The sequence below is a fragment of the Caretta caretta genome, chromosome 2 (assembly GCF_965140235.1).
Source record: "Caretta caretta isolate rCarCar2 chromosome 2, rCarCar1.hap1, whole genome shotgun sequence".
NCBI lineage: Eukaryota > Metazoa > Chordata > Testudines > Cheloniidae > Caretta > Caretta caretta.
In genome coordinates, this window is record NC_134207.1 from 80,448,012 (window position 1) to 80,470,353 (window position 22,342).

The 22,342-nt window shown below is 45.1% G+C and overlaps 1 protein-coding gene across 6 annotated transcripts in view; it reads left to right on the top strand.

The window, feature by feature from the left end:
• The first annotated feature begins 14,909 nt into the window (after nucleotides 1–14,909).
• SS18 (SS18 subunit of BAF chromatin remodeling complex) overlaps nucleotides 14,910–22,342 on the top strand; it is a 62,678-nt gene continuing 55,245 nt past the window's right edge. For 2 of the 6 annotated variants that reach the window (XM_048840507.2, XM_048840508.2), the window contains exons 1-3: nucleotides 14,912–15,100; nucleotides 17,097–17,173; nucleotides 21,057–21,141. In XM_048840507.2, coding sequence (XP_048696464.2) covers nucleotides 15,032–15,100; nucleotides 17,097–17,173; nucleotides 21,057–21,141 — 231 coding nt within the window. In that variant the 5' untranslated portion in view covers nucleotides 14,912–15,031. Of the gene's footprint in view, nucleotides 15,101–15,160; nucleotides 15,199–17,096; nucleotides 17,174–21,056; nucleotides 21,142–22,342 lie in introns of those variants that run through there. The other 4 variants (XM_075125265.1, XM_048840504.2, XM_048840509.2 and 1 more) reach the window with 4 other exon arrangements.

Consider the following 22,342-nt stretch of genomic DNA (forward strand, 5'->3'; position numbering starts at 1 on the left):
CTTTGGAAAGTAAACGAGCCTTTCCCTCCTCAGAGCTCTCCTCGCCCACAGGCCTGGAGAGCCAAGAGCCCCCAGGCATTCGGGACTGCACAAACCAGCAAAGGAAACACTGTGGGGGAGACTGGAAACTAGTGTCACTTCATTACAAGTGGACCCGTGTAGTCATAGGACAAAAGCTGCACGGTTGTTAGAGCAGGGCTGGCCCCAGGAGATCAGAGAGACAGGGAATAGCTGTGATTGGTCACCCCAGGAAGAGCCCTGGGCAGCCTGAAGGCTTGGCTTGCTCTCCAGCCAAAGGGCCAATGATGAAAGCTATCACCTGACCAACTTTGGCTCCTCATTAGAGTGATATTCAGCAGCCGTTCTGTTCCTTTTTAACTCTAGAGTCTCCCTCCCCATTTAAAAAAGTTGTCTATTCCTCCGTAGTCCCATGCATTTGAATGAAGTTAAGAAATGTATCCCAAATTCCCCACTGCAATGCTCCTGTCTGTAGCTTTCCCAGATGCACAAGTACCATATACAAGGAAACACCTCCTCCTACGATTCCCGAAACCTACTGGCACTACCCTAGTCCTCCAGCTGGAACTGCAGAGTCTGAGCCCCGTGCCCATAGAGAGCCCTGTTTTTCCAGTTGTAGGATTGAGGCCAATTTCTGCATTGACACTTTGATAGCGTTACTTGAAAATCTGCAAACAAGGGCACCAGACTGGGATTTAGGAGACCTTGGTTCAATTCCTGGTTCTGCCACTGACCTGCTTGGTGACCTTGGACAAGTCACTTCACTTCTCTGTGTCTCAATTTCTCCACCTGTGAAATGGGGATAATGGTACTGACCTATCTTGTAAAGCACTTTGAGATCTAAAGATAAAAAGTACTACATTATTATTTTAAAGAAGACATTGCTTGAAAAGAAAAAATATTTAAGCTTGTTTTTGTGTGGCATCTTTTAGAAAGCCCACCATTTCACCTGCTTGCCTATTAGAAGTATTTGTGCAGTCCAGGCTGGAAACTTGGGCCAGAGAAAGGAAAAGAGAATTTTGTAAATATTCTAGCTATTTTTACTAACTTTGGCCCTGATCCTGCAAACACTTATGCATGAGCTTAACTTCACTACCACTGAAAACAGGACTACAGCTAGCAGTAAAGTTAAGCACAGGCACAAGTGTTTGCATTTTCAGAATCTTTGACTTCAATCCTTCAGTGAATCCTATGCCCTGGTGGAGTCCCATTGACTTAAATGACTTCATCCTCATATCATCTCATGGAAATGGGTGGGTTATCACAGGCTAGGTCAAGGACAAGGGGCACAGCACTGATTTTGATGGGATATGATTATCCTATGTAAGTCTTTTGTGGTTCCTTTTTAAAGCTTGTTACATGTTAATATATTGCACTTCTAGATTCAGGTTGAGAGTGAACCTCTGGATATTGTGTATAGGGAGGGCTGAGAAGGAAAGGATCCCTGTTATAATCCTTCATAAATTCCTCTATTTTCAGTCACTTATAACTAATGATAACATTTTATACTCTAATTGTGCAATTTTATCCATCTTTGCAGATCTGGTTGCAGGATCAGGTTCATAATAATTAATACTGAGAATTTTGTATAAATAATGAAAATGGGAAATAAAGTGATCTACAGACTTCTAAAATGGAAAATAATAAATGTACATTCAGCATTTCAAGATTTTAGTTACAGAGCAGGATTTTCCAGACTGCTTTCAAGAACAGTAATACTCAGAGCATATCTGCAGAATTATTAATATATTGTTTCTTTTCTGTGCTTTTTTGTCACCAAGGCACTATATAAGAGAAATGGCACCAATGATTATTAATGCTGATAAAATCAACTCTGCAATCTATTTTTGGTCAAACATAGCTATGTATTCCTTGTTTTTGTGTTTCATTGTACCATTTATTACTGGTCATTTATTATCAAATGACATAGATTTCTTGAAGATCCTCTCCAAAAAATAATATATGGTGATTCTTAGATTGTAGTATATAAATAAAGTTCCATAACCAAAGAGCACAGTGTGAAAATACCCAAAATACTATACAGCTCTGATTATCCTTCTGAGATTAAAATAGAAGTAATATAAAGAGAATATAAATAATAAAGTGGATTGAAGAGTAGAAAACCAAAAGGTCAAACAAATAGGATAGAGTTAAACCATGAAAGCAGCCTCATATTGGGAGGCAAGTGGGCGCTCATGCTCTATCCAGTCATCACCACTACCATTTATAGAGCTCACGGGTGTGGGGGACAATATTTTTTTCCTCGGATAAGGGGGTTAGAAGTGTCACTGCAGCTGCTTCAAGTTGTGACGCTTTGGTTCTTCAAAGGTAGGCCTCATACACTGCCCTCCTGTCATTTGCTACCTCTAGTGTTTGAATCTGATATGCTAACATGCTATGCATTATGGGGCATCTCAGATCATGCCTCATAATGCATAACACAATAACATGCTAAATTCAAACTCAAGAAACAACAGAGGGTGGACAGAACCACCAAAGGTGCCTACACCTCCTGTGCCTCCTGGTCCCATGCTTCTCCAGTGGTCATGCTCCTCCCCCAGGATACATCTTTGGATCCAAGTTCTGTTGGATCTGAACCCCCGACAGTAAAAACTCAGACTCCTAGATCAATGGGATATGTTTTTATCTCCCAGTTAATGGATGGGTTTTGGGGTCTCTAAGTCCTGAGGCTTCCTGGGAGATTTCCCTGTAAGACAGTACAAACCGGCATAAAAGCTTTGTGAATTTTTAATTTTTACCAATACTCATAAGATCACAAGAAATGGGCTGTGCTCCCTTTCTCAATCTTGATCATAGTGTTTTTGGGGATGGTGATACTCAGTTTTAGTGGGAGTTACAGATGCTCTGCATTCAGGATCAGGCCCTCTGACAGAAAACTTGTATCTGGTATCATTCTGACTCCATCTTGCTGTTGCATATTGCTGATGAGTGTTGGCAAAGCAGGAATCACGTCCTGTGGTAATTTAAAGTTTGTTCCTCTCTGGTTAATGGTGATGATTCTTCAGAAGGCCAATGATAGCTCATAAAGGGGAAAGGGTGCCTGAGGCCATCTCTGCAGAAAAGGCTTCTCCGTGACAGCGTTATTGTTTTTCAAAGGAGGAAGCAAGTCACCAAGACCTTGCTACAGCAGTACTTGGTAGCAGATGCCATCCCATGTGTACCTGTTCTGATTTGCTGTATTGACACACAGAAGTGAAAAAGTCACTGCACTGTAATACTTTGCCTTACTTGTCCTGAAAGAAACTGTTAACCTTTAGGAAGTTTTATAGAACTTTCAGCTCTAAGGGGAGTTAGATTAGACAGTGTTATTTTTTTTATTTATTTATAGCATACATTCCTACTAGCAGGAGATTCCCCTTTGAAGAATAAAATCAAGGCTCTGAAAGATTTTCTCACAGTTGCAGCCCTGCTTGTTCCCATTTGTGCTGACTGTTGAACATGACATGCATTTCTTATTCTAAGTATTTATATTTGCAAACTAACATGTCAGATACTAGAATCAAAATTTAGCATCACAATGATTTTCTCTGGTTTTGTTACTGTCTCTCTGGAAGATGGTGTAGACACCAATATCTTTGTAATGTGCAATATTGTTTGGGTAGTTCATTTTATATCAGGACATAGACGCTCATATTTCAAGTGTTACTCTTTATTAATATGCCACACAATGGCCGATGCACGGCATAAATGTCAAAATTGAAAGAACCAGGCAAGAAGTAACAAGTCAATAAATAGAACAAGTTCAAAACAACTTTCCCCTCTTGATAGAATTTCTTTTATGAAGTAAAAAGCACCATAAGAGTCAAACCACATCACAGTTGAAGGCATTTTCCCCCAGCCAATGTAGTGCTCGGTAACGGGGTAGCTAGCCCCTTAAATGAAATTGCGCCCAGCGCTCCTGTTCCAGTCCAAGTCCTCTCTAGTTTTATGGAATAAGGAGGATGGGTCTGCCCCTAAGAGTTATAAATGAGAGAGAACAGGAAGACTATAGAGTGCAGAACTAGAGTTCAGGGAGCAAGCTGGGGGTTTTTAGAGAAGTACAGTGTGCTTAGCAGAAGACATGGGCTGAGAGCTGCAGGGAGGGGATATACCTGAAGGAGGGAGCACTGAATGTTTCCCTAGTTGAGCAGCAGAGCCAGATCAGGCTGGTGAAGGCAGGCAGGTGGTGGCAAGTGGGGTGGGTGTCACCTACAAACTTTCCTGACCTGACAGCCATTTTCTAGAGAGGGCTGAGAGCTGCAGAGGGGGATCTCTGAGGCAAGGGTGAAAGTAATATTAAATTCTTACCGGTATGGGGGCCGGCTCTGGCCCTCAGAAGGGGTGGGGCCTCAGGCAGAAGGGGCGGGTCTGGGAGGGAAGCCTTCCTCAGCCAGCCCATCCGTGCTGTCTGGTTCCCGCTGCCCGGGCTCCGGCAGTGATTTAAAAGGGCCTGGCGCTCCGGCTGCTGCTGTGATAGTGATGGCGGCAGCCGGCACCTCGGGGCCATTTTAAATCGCCGGCCCCGGGGCAGCTGCCCCTTTTGCCTCTCCCCCGGTGTCGATGGCTGGGGAGGGGGCGGCAAAAGGGGCAATGATGTTAAAGTGCTGCCTCCTCTATCAGGGGCCGCTGATAGAGGAGGCAAAGGGGGCAGCAATGTGAAAGCGCTGCCGTGGCAGCGCTTTAACGTGGGCTGCGTATGGGCCGGTACCGACTTCTTACCAGTACACCTCACCGGCCCACTTTCACCCCGGGTCTGAGCTGAAGCAGAGAGAGCTGAAGACTGGGGAGGGATGAGCCTGCCCAAGTCTCTGGGTCACTAGAACCAAATGTGAGAATGTAACAGGATGGAGAATTGCCCCAGCTGGAGGGCTTGGAGTGACACATCGTGAGATGTCCCAGGGAGTCTAAAGAGAGAGTTGTATTTAATGTGTTGATGGATTGTGCAGACTTGAAAGACTGAATGTACTTCCTGGTCTGAGTTGGAGAATTCTGGATTATAGTTATGGTGTATGTGCACAGGGCTTTTTTTTTTTATTTTATTTTTATTTTTTTGTAATGAACCCTATGGGCTATTTATACTTGCAGTGTTTGAATAGAATTACTGGGGCCACTGAAAGAGAAAAACAGACCTGGAGATACATGGGTGGCAGCCTGTCCTACAGCACAATATATATGTTTAACAAAGGAAAGTTTTTAATTAAAGAAACAGAACTTGACTTATGTTTAAAATTCAACTATTCAAGTAAGCAAAAGTCAAAAAGCAGGCCCTATAAGAATGGCCATACTGGCTCAGACCAATGGTCCATCTAGCCCACTATCATGCCTTCTGACAGTGGCCAATGGTAGGTACTTCAGAAGGAATGAACAGAACAGGGCATTTATCAAATGATCCATACCCTGTCATCCAATCCCATCTTTTGGCAGTCAGAGGCTAGGAATACCTAGAACATGGGGATGCATCCCTGACAACCCTGGCTAATACCCATTGATGGACCTATCCTCTATGAACTTATCTAATTCTTTTTTGAATCCAGTTATCATTTTGGCCTTCACAACATCCTTTGGCAATGAGTTCCACAGGTGGAGTGTGTTTTGTGTGCAAAAGTACTTCTTTTTATTTGTCTTAAACCTGCTACCTATTAACTTCATTGGGTGACCTCTGGTTCTTGTGTTATGTGAAGGAGTAAATAACATTTCCTTATTCACTTTCTCCACACCATTTGTTATTTTACTACCATCTACTACTTTACAACTGGATTCACTAGCATGGACCTATCCACCTGTGAGGAACCCCAGTGAGTTCACTGCATCAGCAGATCTAGTTGCAGGTGTGACGTTGCACTCCATATGTTTATGGAAATATGCTTGTAAGTGTAAATATGATGTAACTGGAATATGCTTTATGCAAAAGGTGTCTTGTAAGGTATCATTACAAAGCTTATAATCTGGTATTTTTCCATTTAGAAGGAGGGGTGAGTGTGACTGTTCTTAATGTTTCCTCTGAATAGTGTGGGGGTGCCTCAGTTTCCCCTGTGCAGTTCTTAAGTATCTAGGTGGTGGGGTAAGGGTGTATGATCATTGCAGAGCCCTAGAGGGCAGGTGTGTGCAGGGGTCTGGACACAGAGAAAGGCTGACACCCTGTTTCCTGGCAACTGATGGCCTGGGCCCTTCCCCCCTGCAAGGTGAGAGCTAAAGGGTTGGAGAACAAAGGAATCAGGTGACCTCCTGGCCTGGGAAAGGGGAAAGCCTAGAAGAGGAGGGGCTGGAGGGAGTTTCAGTTTGGGGCTGGCTGGGACATGGAGTGAAGGGCAGATGTGGTTGTCTGGCTCACTGTCTCCCAAAATGGACCCAGCTGAGGGGTCCTGTTCTCTGCACCTGCAAGCTCTGTTTTAGACAATGTTCCTGTCGTCTAATAAACCTCTGTTTTACTGGCTGGCTGAGAGTCACGTCTGACTGCGGAGTTGGGGTGCAGGACCCTCTGGCTTCCCCAAGACCCCGCCTGAGTGGACTCGCTGGGGGAAGCGCACGGAGGGGCAGAGGATGCTGAATGCTCCGAGGTCAGACCCAGGAAGGTGGAAGCTGTGTGAGCTGTGTGTCCTGAAGACAGGCTGCTCACAGAGAGGAGACTCCCCAGAGTCCTGACTGGCTTCATGGGGAGCAGTTCCAGAGCATCACCCAGGGACTCCGTGACAACTGGTGGTAGCGGTGGGATCTACTGCACCCCATGGATGGCACTTCCTGCAGTAAGTGACTGGGGAGCAGTAAAACGAAGGGGGATTGACGAGGACCAGGCGTGCTGAAGGCTCAGAGAGGAGTGGTGTCGGGAGGCGGTTAACCCCTGGGAGTGTGTGACCAGAGTGAAGGACTTTTGCAGTAACAGGGTCCCCCAGGGCATTGCAGCGAGCGGTCCCAGGGGCGGAGGAGTCTGCAGCTCGACCCTGGCAAAGAGGTGGTGACCTCGAGAAGGGCTGGCACACTAGGGATTCTCCCTGGAAACTGTGGGGAGCTGAAAGCACACAGGCCTGTGAGTCCACAACAACTTGGGAAGAGCGGAGTGATGGCCTGTCACCATCTCCTTAAGAAGGACATTGTAACCCTGTGCAGAAAGGAAGGGTTGAGCATTGGAAAGTTCACCAAAGCACAGTTAATCGTGCAGCTGGAGGAGGACGACCACTCTAAGGAACAGATTTCTGACCCCAAATGGGGCTATAGCAGGATCTGGGAGTAGCTGGAGTGGTAGCCAGACATCGCCAAGACTCCTGTCCCAGACCAGATGAGGGTCTTCACGATTGGGTTCCCCATCCGGGGATCAGAGATGGATGGGATTGGAGCTGAGTCCGAGAGAGCAAGAGGACTGTGAGAGACGGTGAGAGCCCGAGAAAGAGCTGCAGAAGCAGCAGCTGCATGAACTGGCGATGGTGGAGCGGAGAGGCATAGGGGACCTCCCAGGGGTGAGTGGGGATAGACCCCGGGATGCCAGTTCTGCAGGGAACCTCGAGACTAAATTGCTGCCCTTGGTTAAGGAGGAGGGGATGTGGATGCCCACCTCACTGCCTTTGAGCAGGCTGGCGATTTGAACCAGGGGGACCCTGTGGAAAAGCCCCAGTGTCTAGCTCCCTTGCTGGGTCCCAAGGCCACAGACTCCATCAGCCAGATGGGTGGGGAGGTGGACAGGCTCCCACTCCTGGTCCCAACCTATATGTCTGTGTGGAGTTTCCTGGGGTCAGGCCCCTCGGACCTCCAGTGGGAGCGGAAGGTGATGGTCAATGGGGAGACATTCCTGGGGTGGCGAGAACCTGGGACAGAGAGGACTGTTGTCAGGCCCTGGGTGTTGCAGCCTCAGAGGCTGAGGGGCTGTGTGAGCTGGGTGAGGGTCCCAGGAACGAAGCCCCCCGCCGTGCCTATGGCTCAGATCCTTGTGCAGTCACAGGAGGGGTTGGGCTGGCTGGTCGTTGTGGTGCTCCAGGATACCAGCTGCGAGACCCTGTTGTGGGTTGACTTTGTCTCTTTGGGACAGGATCCAGGCCCTGCTCCAGTAACTGCCAAGGGTTTGAATTTGAATCCAGGGAACCAATCAGTGGAGAGGGAAATGGTCAGTGAAAATGCAGATGACCTGGCTGGCAGCAGGGAGGAGCTGCTAGGCTCAGGGTACCTCCCTGCCTGTAACCAGACCCCTGGGGCTCCCTGCCCCCGTGCACACCGGAGAGGGGGCTCAGGCTGGCTCTGATGCAGTGAGGAAAGCAGCGAGCTCGCTGCCTACCCCCACTGGGACAGCAAGGGCAGCGCTGAGCACAGTGGGAGCTGAGACCCCAGCTGAGTGGGGGGAGACACAGGCAGGGCAGGGTATCTGTTGGGAGTGGCAAGATGCTTGGTAAGGAAAGTTTGGATGAGCCTAGGCAGCCTTGTGAACTGATGGCTTTGTCTAGTCAGCAGTGTGGGAAAGCGAGGAGAGTGGAAGATGAGTGTCCCTGTACCTTACCTATTACCTGGGTGGAGAAGTGTGACAATGAAGGAAATGTGCCTGTGTCTGTCAGGGGTATTGACTTGCCTGTGGAGGGAGCTACCCTGATCTCTAAGCAGTTGTCTGTGACCAGCCTTGTGTGCTGGGACAAGGGGAATGAGATCCCAAGCTGTGTGTCTGGGAAAGGAGAAAGTGTGTCCGGCTCTTCTTTGTCTGTGGAGCAGACAGAAGGGGCCTTTCAACCTGTGATGGTTGAGGGTAGTGCAGTTGTCTCAGAGTTTGTTCTGGATTCAGCTAAAGCCCAGGAAGGGAACAGGCGGATTCGTTGGGGGAAGCCAGAGGGTCCTGCACCCCAACTCCGCAGTTAGACGTGACTCTCAGCCAGCCAGTAAAACAGAGGTTTATTAGACGACAGGAACATGGTCTAAAACAGAGCGTGCAGGTGCAGAGAACAGGACCCCTCAGCTGAGTCCATTTTGGGGGGCAGTGAGCCAGACAACCACGTCTGCCCTTCACTCCATGTCCCAGCCAGCCCCAAACTGAAACTCCCTCCAGCCCCTCCTCCTCTAGGCTTTCCCCTTTCCCAGGCCAGGAGGTCACCTGATTCCTTTGTTCTCCAACCCTTTAGCTCTCACCTTGTAGGGGGGAAGGGCCCAGGCCATCAGTTGCCAGGAAACAGGGTGTCGGCCATTCTCTGTGTCCAGACCCCTGCACACACCTGCCCTCTAGGGCTCTGCATTGATCATACACCCTTATCCCACCACCTAGATACTTAAGAACTGCATAGGGGAAATTGAGGCACCCCCACACTTTTCAGAGGAAACATTAAGAACAGTCCCACTTTGTCACAGTGAGGTCCAGAGAGACAAACGATTCCCGCCTTGTGCCAAAGCTATAAAAGGGGGTGGAACAGAACAAAGGGGCTGCCAGTCATGAGAAATCCCCTAGTTAGCACCTGAGCTGGAACTAACAAGGACTGTACCAGGGGAAAGGATTGGGCCCAGACTAGGAAGGAGTCTAGTCTGTGAAAGAAGCTTATTGGAACATCTCTGAAGGTGAGATTTTACCTGTAAACAGTTTCTTAATGTATTAGGCTTAAGCTTGTGTGTTTTTTCTTTATTTTGCTTGGTGACTTACTTTGTTCTGTCTGTTATTACTTGAAACCACTTAAATCCTACTTTTTATACTTAATAAAATCACTTTTGTTTATTAATTAACCCAGAGTGATTAATACCTGGGGGAGCAAACAGCTGTGCATATCTCTCTATCAGTGTTCTAGAGGGCAGATAATTCATGAGTTTACCCTGTATTAGCTTTATACAGAGTAAAACGGATTTATTTGGGGTTTGGATCCCATTGGGAACTGGGTATCTGGGTGCTGGAGATAGGTAACCTGCTGAGTGGTTTTTAGTTAAAGCCTGCAGGTTTGGGGGCGTGGTTCAGACCCTAGGGTTGTGTTGCAGCAGGCTAGCATGTCTGGGTCAACAAGGCAGGGTACTGGAGCCCCAACCTAGCAGGGAAATTTGGCTCAGAGGTAATTCCAGCATGTCCAGTGACAGTCCCAAGAGGGGTATCTGTGACTGAACCCATCACAGCAGGATCACAGCCTAACCCAGTTAGACTGGGGAAACACTAAAGATCTTTCTGTATTTTTCTTTTTCTTTCACAGTTACCAAAACTTGCTGCTTAATTTATATCACTCCCTTAGAATTTGCGGCTGTTGTTCTGTGGCATTATTGTGTGTTTTAAAATCTTTCTTAATGGGATGAGAAAATAGTCTCACCTGAAGAAGGCCTCAAACACAACCTCTTGCTCTATTAGAAAGATCTAAATGACCCAAGTTACCAAAACAAAATCTAGAGAACAAACCCCTAATTACCTATTTCCGGCCCATCCAGTTATGTCAAAGTAGACACAAGCTGGTGGAATCACCTTGAAATTCTCTTTGGCTAACTCTGATTGTCAGCCTGGTAACCTTGAAAATGAGGGTGTTACAATGACCAACCAGCTTTATGTTTGCCTTATTATGAAAGAGAATTTTTCCTGGTCCCTTTTCTAGTCTGGCTCCTCTTTTGTTCTGGGTAAGCTCTTGAAATAGAGCTAATACAGAGGGCAGGATATTGCAGTCCTTTTTTTCAGGAGAATCCTTGGCAGGCACTATTGTTGTTGGGAGACTGGACTCATTGCCGGAATCAGCATAGATTATAGGTTTCTGTTTCTCCAAAAGTAAAATGAATCAATTACAATGTAATGAGGTGTTTGGGTGCAATCATGAAGGGGCTAATCATTCCTGACCTACTGTTGACTTCATCTCAATAAGAAGCTTTCTCTTTGTTGTCCTTGAGACTTGCCTCCAGAGAACAGCCTCTCTCCTCCAGGCTCTGGGAAGAGGAGTGAAAGACAGGGAGCAAAGTACCTTATAATAAGTGGTCCATCTCCTTCACCCAAAATATGTAAAACCTCAAAATCCTCTTAACAATAAAGGGAATAAACTCTCAGAAGTGGAGCTGGAAGAGAGGTGGTGGAAAGAGCAGGATCAAATGTATGTTTGCTGTTTGAAACACTTGGTGGTGATCTAGACTTATGTATCAAAATTACAATTAAATAATGTTAAGGTTGTGACTAATTCGCAAAAGCAAAGAAATGCACAATTAAGGAGAAAATGTACCATATGTCCTCCAAAACCAAGGCATATTGCAGCACATTAAGAAAGACATAAAGGAGACCCCCTGTTGTGGTTATGTGTTCTGAGACATGTTGTACACTTCCATTGTAGCTGTTTCCTTGCCTGTGTGAGCTTGTGCCATTATTTAAATATAGTTGGTGTGTAATATTTCTCCATGTTAAAATGGTGTTTTCCATAAACTTACTGTTGGATCAGATGCAATTGTTGTTAATGAATGAGGAAACCCTTCAGCAACCTTGATATTAACATTGTGAATGTAAAACTATCCTAGAGAAAGGGGTACAGATAGTTTTATTGTAAAACTGTCAGCAGTGGGGGACAAAGTGTTTGCTGGTTGCATGAACTCTTATTCATGGACCTCTCTGCACTGAAATGGTTCCAATACTTTATTTTGGACCAGTCTCAGAGGTTTGTGATGAGCAACTACTTGCATCTTGGGTCTTCACTTGAGGAATTCCTCAAGGCTCAGTCCCCTCCCCCACATCTTCTTCATAACTTATATCAAAGCATGGGAGGATAGGAGGTGACAGCATACGTTCAAAGTGACCAGTATGTGGATGGTATCTACCTTGGCACTTCAACATCAAACATTGTCACAGGGTGGCTGGCCCTTTTAAAAGAAGCAGGTCTAGGCCCCACTGCTAGAACAAGAACTCCCAGTTTGGCCAATTAAGAGGGCAGGGCAGCACCTAGGGCTATAAAAGTCAGCAGTCAATAAGGAAGAGGGAGCAAAAGCAGTAGGAAGTTCCCTGGGAGAGGTTGCTAGAGTCCTGGGTAGGCCAGAGGGAACTTGCTGAAGAAAAAGTGTTTCCAGGTAGAAAGCCCTGGGAGGTGGTGCTCAGTTAAAAAGGCACAGAAGAATCTTGCAGTAGGCCCTGAAGCAGGTTATGGGTGCGGGTAGAAGAAAGCACTTTGAATACTTGTCAGTGTCTATAACATCTATCAAGGGCCTCGGCACTTCAATTGTCAGGATAGCCTGCTGACTTGGGATCCTCCTGAATGCCTTATTATTATTTTTTAGGCCCAAATAACTGCAGCTGCTTTAAAAAACAAAACTTTTCCATTTACAGCTGGCTAGGTGACTGCACCCTCTTCTTTCAGAATCTGATTTGGCCACTGTGCTGTATGCACTCATGACCTTTAGAGTTTTTCAGGAATGGACTTTCTAAACCAGTGATACTCAGATTGAGGCTCCGGAGCCACAAGTGGCTCTTTAATGCATCTCCTGTGGCTCTTTTCAGCATGTGATATTAAAATACTGTGTGTTTGGTTAATGTGTGTTTTGGTTAATTTTGGTTATTAATTAACCAATTAGATACTTTTACTATGTTATTAACCAATTGTAGTTGATAAAATAATACTTGGTCAGTCATTTTGCTGTGAGAATTTTATTTTTATATATAAATATTTCCCCAGTCATACTGTTTACATATGAATATATAATATTATAGTAAATGAAACAAAAAGTTCACACTGCTGTGGTTCTTTTGGGTAATGTTGATTGCTAATTTGGCTCCTGAACCACTGAGGTATCACTGCTCTAAACCTGAAGTCAATCTGGGCATTGCGCTATCTTGGCAGTTATCCCATAAGTGTAGTACTCACTCCCAGAATACATCAGTATAATTATCGCTCTTACCACCTTCAGAACAAAATGTCAAAAGAGGGAGGTTGTCTTCTGATTTTTGCTTTCCCACAATAATAATAAAACTGAGCGGGAGAGGGGGAAGGAAACTAAAAAGATACTATGAAGCTGAGTGACACACAAAAACATAGACAGATATGTAATGAAGTTGCTGAATCATTAATAGACACTACTCTCCCTCCTTAGAATGACCTGGAGTGAAAGGACTGAGCCAAAGGTTTTTCTGGAAAGGGCAGCAAGCCAGATCAGTATCAAGTCAATAGAAGGCACTGTATAAGCTGAAAAGAGAATCCCTTTCTGATGGGAGCAGAGAGAATCAGGCACAGTGAGAGAGATGGTGGGGTGGTAAGGAAATGTAATAGACTGATGCCTGTAAGCTGCTGGGAACTGGCTGTGGAGGAAAAAAATAGGTAAAAGGACCTGATGGGTAGTTACAGTTAAATCCTGGGAAAACAGAAGCTGAGGAAAGAGGCCAACCCAGAGTAGGACTGAGAAGGTGAGAATAGGTTGGTAAGCGGTAAACAGCACGCCTGCATGATGGCCAGGCTGCTCCTGAGAATCAGTGGGGATAGTGCTTGAGGAGAGTGGTCTGAGCAGTGAGCCAAGGATCTGAGCCAGCAACCAGCTGAAGGAGAGCAATAATCAATGTCTGGGAGCAGACTTGCTTATACTTCTTGGTGTGCTATTGTGTATTGTCACCCATCAAAGGACACAGACCAAAACCATACCAAAGAAACCATGTGACGAGCTCCCAACACAACACCACAATGCAATAGGTAAGGAAGAACAGGCCTGTGAGAATGACAGTCTAAGGCTATGTCTACACTAAAATGTGTGACTATTCTACCCCCCCCGAGCAACATAAGTTATACTAACATGAGTTTGTGTGTACAGCTCTCTTGCTGACGTAGCTTATGCCACTCATGGAGGTGGGTTTTTTTATGCTGACGAGAGAGGTCTCTCCTGCCAGCATCGAGCATCTTCACCATACACACTGCAGTGGTGTAGCTGTACTGGTGCAGCTGTGTATAGATGTGTACAGATATGGCCTAAGATACTGCTGTGTACAGATATGGCCTAAGACTATCTCCTCCCCAAACAGCAGTGGACTTAAAAAGAAACTATTTCTTAAATTTTAGGTTGGAAATTCTCTACTCTCATTTGCAACTAGCATCTTATACTTGTGCCTATCTTTGCATCCTTTCTTTCCTGCTAATCTAGTAAAGAATTGGTTTATTTTGGGGGACTTTCAAACATAGGTATTATTGCAGAATCAGGGCTAAGAGTTTTAATTAGTAATTTTTTTCTGCAGCGCATTAAACTAAACTAGTTTTAGCAAGTGTTGGTCCTGCTTCAGAAGTAAAGCAGCACTGGGTGGTAGTGCACTTGGCTAAGCTAACAGGTAAAGAAACTAAACCAAGCTGTTTCATTTGAGGCAGCCCAAGGTGTTCTGAGGGATTTGGCAATGTAATCTAATTCCATTTCGGGTTGTTCCTTGACACGTTTTGTGTATCGGTTCTGGCAACTAAATTACGCGTAAGTCAGTTCCAGAATAAAGCCATCTGTGTCCCTGCACATGTTGAAGTGTCACAGCTGCAGCTTCCCAGCCGGGTTCCTTAAAGCGGCCTTGACCCCGCAGCAGCGGAGTCGCCGGAGCTCTCCCCGGGGGCTGAACGAGAGGCGGAGCAGATGCGAAAGGCAGGATCACGCGCCTCCCAAGACTCCTCCCCCTCGCTGCCCCGGCCGGGAGCGCAATGAGTGGGCGCAACCAAGGCTGGGGGCAGGGTGGGACTCGCCGCTTTCCCCTGTAAAGTGAGCACTTCCCCCTGCTCCCAGCCACACCACTTACAGCCTGTCTCAGGCTGAGAGCTCTGGGTAGGAATGTACCATAATCGCTCAAGAGGGGGGGAACGGAATGTGTAACGAAGAGGACGCGTTTAAAGCAGCCAAGAGGGCGCTCCCTGTCAGTGGAGCTGCTTCTCGCTAAGCGGAGCGATGGGGTCCCAGTGTTGCTGGGGCTGCCACCCGCGGTCGGAGGAAGGGGGGGCAGTGGCAGGGAGGCTTATCTCCCCCTCTTCGCGGCCGGGATGGGATGGCCCCACGAGCCGTCACGCCCCGTCCCCCTCGCGGTGGTGGATGTTCTTCTCGGATCGCTGCCTCCTCCCGCCGCTGCTTCGTCCGCGGCCAGGGCTCTGGAGCCTCCCACGCGCAGGGACCCGACATGTCGGTGGCATTCGCGGCCCCGAGGCAGCGGGGGAAGGGCGAGATCACGCCGGCCGCCATCCAGAAGGTGAGGGAGGGGCCAGGCCGGACTCGGGGCTGCTTCCGGCCCGGCCGGGGGGCGGCGACTGGCCGGGGCTGGGGACGCGCTGGGCTTGCGGGCAGAGGGTAAAGGGCAAGGCTGTGGCGCTGGGGGCGAGAGGGTGAGGGGGGGACTGTGGAGGGGCCCGTGGGGGGTGGGACTGTGGAGGGGCTGGGGGTGCAGGAGTGGGGGGTGGAAGTACCTTTCCCAGATGTGAAAAAGAGCTCTCTATGCCTTGAAAGCTTGTCTCTCTCACCAGGAGAAGTTGGTCCAATAAAATATATCCCTTCCTCTCTCCCGCCCCCCCCCCCCCATACCACGTTTCTCTAATTGGGGTAATATGTCAGACAGCTAACTCTATACATGAGACGTATTCATGAGTTAATTGCTATACTTCACCTTTTTGGATAAGTAATCTTTTATAACTTTGGTCTTTGTCTAGTGTTTATTGATGAGATAAGTCAAAACTGCAGCTTCCAAATTTAGTTTTATTAATTTTTTAAAAAATCTTGCACATTAATGAAGTGGGATTATGGTTTGAGTAGAGGCTTGGGACTCGGGGTGTTTCTCTAGGTACTGTTTTAGGCACTGCCCCTACCTTGGTATGTGCTTGTGTAAGTAAACAAGAGTTGGGGGGGAGCAAGATACGTATATTTAAGGTTATGGCCGTACTAGCACTTTTGTCGGTAAAACTTTTGTCGATTGGGGTGTAAAAAACCATCATAAGTTTCACCGACAAAAACGCTGATGTGGACAGCACTGTGTTGGCAGGAGACACTCTCTTCTCATGCCTACATAGCTACTGCTGCTCGTGGGGGATGGTTTAATTATGCAGTCAGGAGAGAGCTCTCCCATCGGCATAGAGCCACTACATGGGAGATCTTACAGCAGCGCAGATGGAGCGGTACAGCTGTGTCACTGTAAGATCTGTCCTGTAGACATGGCCTCAGTATATCTTGTATCTGCAAAATAGTTTGTGTATAAATACAGAATTCTAACACTGGCACGGTTAAGGTTGCACATGCAATTTTAACGGTCATTCCTTGACTTTTGTTTGCTTAATTGTACAAGTTCAATATGCTTTACATAGGAAATGTTTCAAAAATCTATTTTAGGGTCTTATAGTACTACCCATCACTAGTATCTGAGCACCTTTCACGTAAAATCGATAATCGCTAAGTCCTTAATGGTATCAATGGAATCTCTGGCAGTGGCTTTTCTCTGGTTTTGGGATAAACATCTATTTGCCTGTAGATACCTCCAAAAATGATGTCTTGGACACGGTAAGAAGTTTACGAGAAACCCATTTTGTGGAAAATTAGGAAGTGTGCCTCTTTCATTTTTGTGACTAAATTTTTTTTTTTTTTACTAAAAAGTAAGTTAGCTACACATGTATTCACAAATTGAATACTTCTAAAATGTGATAGAGAAGAGTTGATACAATTTTTCTATACTCACAGAGTGCAAGTGTGCTAAAAGCTCATACATTAATCAAGCCTAATTTTAAAAGGCAGTGAGGTCTGTTTCAAAGTAAAGTTCCATTTTCTGCCCATAGCTATTGATATTCTTTTCAGATCACTAGCATTTCATAGTAGGGGAGGGGAAACTTTTTTGTTTAAGCTATTTAAAACAAATTTCTGTGCAGAGACCAAACTTGGAAAATGAAACTTTTGGAAACTTGTAGGAAATTGTGGCAAGGGAAGAATAGGAGTTAGAAAGAAAATGTTTTTGCAGTGTTAACTATAGCAGTGACTTAAATCCAAAACCCTAAACTAAAAGCCATAAAACAAATAGAGAATTAAAATAGGAGGAGGAGGTAAAAGTTCTACAAATGACGTCTGTTCAAAACAAAATAAGAAAATTTTTTTTAAAAGCACTTTTTCAATGGTGATGTGATGTGGATGGCAGAGATTGGTCTCCCTTTTAGTTCACTTACATCAAAAGGGTATGAAACTTATTCCTGACTTCTGTTTTATTATTTCAGATGTTGGATGAAAATAACCATCTTATTCAGTGTATAATGGACTATCAGAACAAAGGAAAGACCTCAGAATGCTCGCAGTAAGATTTTAATCTAAATATATTTTGTACCTGGTGATATCAGTAATTTAACTGGAAACCCAAACTGTTTAGATCGGCTCATTGGAGAATTGTGCTAGCGAACATACAAAAACACTGCTAATAATAGTGCACCTCTGACTTTAAAGGAGTATATGAACATCATTAAAATTTCCTTCTCTAGAAATATTGGAAGGCTGGTTCTAATTTATTAGTATACACTCACAGTAATGTAGGGTAAAAATGAAGGGAATTTTAATAATAAAAATGTATAGACTTTTCTGTTGTGTGTCAGTGCTTTGATTACTTTGGGGAGGAATTAGATTACATGCTTCAAGCCTTCCTTAGTAATTCAGAGTAGTAGGGAGAGGAGCTGATACTACTTCGAAGGCTCTGTTTGCGGACATATCCAAGAACTTCGTACTCCTCCACCTATCCCAAATCTCTTCTGAAAGGCCATGTATCATGACAAGTCTGATGTTTGGTGAGGAAGGGTTGGATGCATCATCCTCTAGAGTGAGCCAATGCTGATCTTTCAATTAGAAGCATTCCAACACAAATCTGAATGCATTAACATAATGGTACTTGCAAGCATGGCTAGGCCATGAGTGAAGGGCATAGTGTGGTCATGATCCGGTTCCTGCGAGTAGGCCAGCTCCCTTTCCTGTCTGGATTGCTCCACATCCCCAGGTGAGCACCTTCCCAAAAAAGGATTATGCCTGTACCTCTACATGTAAACTTTAAGTGTGAAATTTACTTCTGATTTTCACTCTGTCTTCTTGACCACTGGGGAAACACTCCGTACAAGAAGAAAAGGAGTACTTGTGGCACCTCAGAGACTAACCAATTTATTTGAGCATAAGCTTTCGTGAGCTACAGCTCACTTCCTCAGATGCATACTGTGGAAAGTGTAGAAGATCTTATTATATACACACAAAGCATGAAAAAATACCTCCTCCCACCCCACTCTCCTGTTGGTAATAGCTTATCCAAAGTGACTACTCTCCTTACATTGTGTATGATAATCAAGGTGGGCAATATCCAGCACAAATCCAGGGTTTAACAAGAACGTCTGGGGAGGGAGGAAGGGGGGTAGGCTACCTTGCATAATGACTAACCCACTCCCAGTCTCTATTCAAGCCTAAGTTAATTGTATCCAATTTGCAAATGAATTCCAATTCAGCAGTTTCTCGCTGGAGTCTGGATTTGAAGATTTTTTGTTGTAAAATAGCGACTTTCATGTCTGTAATCACGTGACCAGAGACATTGAAGTGTTCTCCGACTGGTTTATGAATGTTATAATTCTTGACATCTGATTTGTGTCCATTTACTCTTTTACAGAGAGACTGTCCAGTTTGACCAATGTACATGGCAGAGGGGCATTACTGGCACATGATGGCATATATCACATTGGTAGATATGCAGGTGAACGAGCCTCTGATAGTGTGGGCTGATGTTATTAGGCCCTATGATGATGTCCCCTGAATAGATATGTGGGCACAGTTGGCAACGGGCTTTGTTGCAAGGATAGGTTCCTGGGTTAGTGGTTCTGTTGTGTGGTATGTGGTTGCTGGTGAGTATTCACTTCAGGTTGGGGGGCTGTCTTTAGGCAAGGACTAGCCTGTCTCCCAAGATTTGTGAGAGTGTTGGGTCATCCTTCAGGATAGGTTGTAGATCCTTGATAATGCGTTGGAGGGGTTTTAGTTGGGGGCTGAAGGTGATGGCTAGTGGCGTTCTGTTATTTTCTTTGTTGGGCCTGTCCTGTAGTAGGTGACTTCTGGGAACTCTTCTGGCTCTATCAATCTGTTTCTTCACTTCCCCAGGTGGGTATTGTAGTTGTAAGAATGCTTGATAGAGATCTTGTAGGTGTCTGTCTCTGTCTGAGGGGGTGGAGCAAATGCGGTTGTATCACAGAGCTTGGCTGTAGACGATGGATTGTGTGGTGTGGTCAGGGTGAAAGCTGGAGGCATGTAAGAAGGAATAGCGGTCAGTAGGTTTCCGGTATAGGGTGGTGTTTATGTGACCATCATTTATTAGCACTGTAGTGTCCAGGAAGTGAATCTCTTGTGTGGACAGGACCAGGCTGAGGTTAATGGTGAGATGGAAATTGTTGAAATCATGGTGGAATTCCTCAAGGACTTCTTTTCCATGGGTCCAGATGATGAAGATGTCATCAATATAGCGCAAGTAGAGTAGGGGCGTTAGGGGACGAGAGCTGAGGAAGCTTCGTTCTAAATCAGCCATAAAAATGTTGGCATACTGTGTGGCCATGCGGGTACCCATAGCAGTGCCGCTGATCTGAAGGTATACGTCGTTCACCTGCACATCCACCAATGTGATATATGCCATCATGTGCCAGCAATGCCCCTCTGCCATGTACATTGGTCAAACTGGACAGTCTCTCCGTAAAAGAATAAATGGACACAAATCAGATGTCAAGAATTATAACATTCATCAACCAGTCGGAGAACACTTCAATCTCTCTGGTCATGCGATTACAGACATGAAAGTCGCTATTTCACAACAAAAAAACTTCAAATCCAGACTCCAGCGAGAAACTGCTGAATTGGAATTCATTTGCAAATTGGATACAATTAACTTAGGCTACCTTGCATAATGACTAAGCCACTCCCAGTCTCTAATCAAGCCTATCTCCCCTTGTTTTTTCCTACCCCCCCCCCCCCCCCCTCCGACGTTCTTGTTAAACCCTGGATTTGTGCTGGAAATTGCCCACCTTGATTATCATACACATTGTAAGGAGAGTGATCACTTTAGATAAGCTATTACCAGCAGGAGAGTGGGGTGGGAGGAGGTATTTTTTCATGCTTTGTGTGTATATAATAAGATCTTGTACACTTTCCACAGTATGCATCCGATGAAGTGGGCTGTAGCTCACGAAAGCTCATGCTCAAATAAATTGGTTAGTCTCTAAGGTGCCACAAGTACTCCTTTTCTTTTTGCGAATACAGACTAACACAGCTGTTACTCTGAACTCTGTACAAGGCTTCTGTGCTCTGTGTCACAATGGGGCCAAATTCTATCTCAATGTTAATTTATTGTATCACCATTAAATACACTTCATTCTTATTCCTCTTGAACAATGAATTCTGCAGCAAAATGCTGGATTCTGTGGTATCTTGGAAAATTGCCAAATTCCAGGGTCTTTTAGCCATGGGGTCCTGAGTGAGATGACTGAGGTTGTCCACCCCTACGAGCCATCTTTGAGGGTTTTTTGCAGACTCCAGTAGATATTGGCTTATAACCTTGAAAGCATGACCAGATTATTTTTGCAACCAAGATTAGAAATGTAATTTTCCTTTAAGAAAAGGAAGTTAAGATACTAGAGCACTATTCTGCAGCAAGGATTGAATTCTGTGGTAAATTTTGCAATTGTGGAATACATGGGGCCCTGATTATATGCTGCTTATTCTGATTATATGATTGCTATATAGGTATGATCTTTTGCCGCTGGGTGCATGAGAAGGAGAGAGAAATGAGCTGTCTGTCACTAATACCTGCTTCAGGCAGCATCAAATAGTCATGTAGGGGCTCATACACAACACGTTTCCTAGGTCACTCAACTGGAGCAGGACATGAAACAGACAAGAACAGGGTCACTCTGTTGCTGCTTCTGTCATAGTTACTAGGAGAATGTGCCTGAGTGGTTCCAGTACTTTTGCAAGGGAATTGCCAAAACATGGCGGGAAGGAAAATGTGGACAGTTTGGGATTGCTATAACTATCCCCATAATTTCTTGATGTACTGAAATCAGAGTTCACTGTGCCTATGTATGTAAATTAAAAGGAGGTGAATTTAAATATTATTGTGTCCTTAGCTTTTTTTTTTTTTTTTTTTTGGACTTGTCTTGCTCTGTTCATTTTGATAGGTATCAGCAGATGTTGCATACAAACTTGGTCTACCTAGCTACTATAGCAGACTCCAATCAAAACATGCAGTCTCTACTACCAGCAGTAAGTACCTTTGTAAAACACTATAAACTGAGGCAGTTGTTTTCATGTGGGCTCTTGATACTGTGAGAAGGTAATTGGAGATGGCCCAAAGATTTGAACAGTTGAGTTCAGTTCCCCCTGGCTGGGAAGATTAAAGTCTTTTCACATAGCTCCTTGGGACCAATACCTAATGCTGCTGGTGTCCCTTTGCTCACACTTTATGCTAGCTAAAGAAAGATTGGTGTTGTGATAAAAATAGCACCCAGATGCCCCTTGTGTAACTCAGTGGAAAGCCCCTGTATCTCCTCAAGTCAGGATTCCTGAAGTAGGAGAGTAGTTATCCAGCTAGTGTAGCTGGTTCTTACACCACTGGTCCTCCAGCCTTTTTTTGTGGAGGTGGGGGAATGTTCATTTCTAGAGTGTGTTGCTCTCTGCAATCTTGGCTGTTGTAAGTTAAGTCAGCCCCCAGCTGGCTCTATCCTACTCCAGGACTGAAGCTGGGGCAGACTGGCTACCTGATGCCTTTTTGGGCCAGTATGTGATTATGTAACTAGACCATATCATGGCAACACACAGGAGTCAACGAAGATTGCATAGGCTACTTTAACTTTGCCATTTCCTGGATGTTCAGTGCTTCAGTTTCTAACTCTGTTAATTGAACATCATTTTTATATTGTTTTAACTCCTGTGAGTATATGCACTTGCAACTTTTTTCAGTTGAAGTGTTAACTCTTCTTGTCTGCTCTTCAGTCTAGCCATGATTAACTGACCTGACTTCTGCCATAGTAAGGGAAAGGAAGGAGAATGAAGAATGTTGATGATAATAATATAGTAGCCTGCTACCTCTTAACTTTCCATGCCAGGCTTCCACATAACATAGCCCCAGTCAAAAACTCTTATTAAGTCATTGTGAATACTGCAGGGGGTTCACCGCATTTCTGGTAATGTAACTCTTTGAAATTAATATACAGTTGAAGCTTTTTCCAGTATGTTTTGTTTTACTTCTGTAACACAAAGGTAAACACACATCCCTTGCCAGATACAATTTTAGTTGGTGAAAATATATAAACTATTATTTCTTCAGGCTCTGGGGAAGTGTGCTCCCATAGAGAAGCATCCCTACAATTGAGTACCTAAAGGGTTGAGTTGTGTTCAACTCAAACCAGTGCCTCTCTAGGCTTTTTTTCGTAAAGCTACCCTTGTAATACCCTATTGGAAAGGT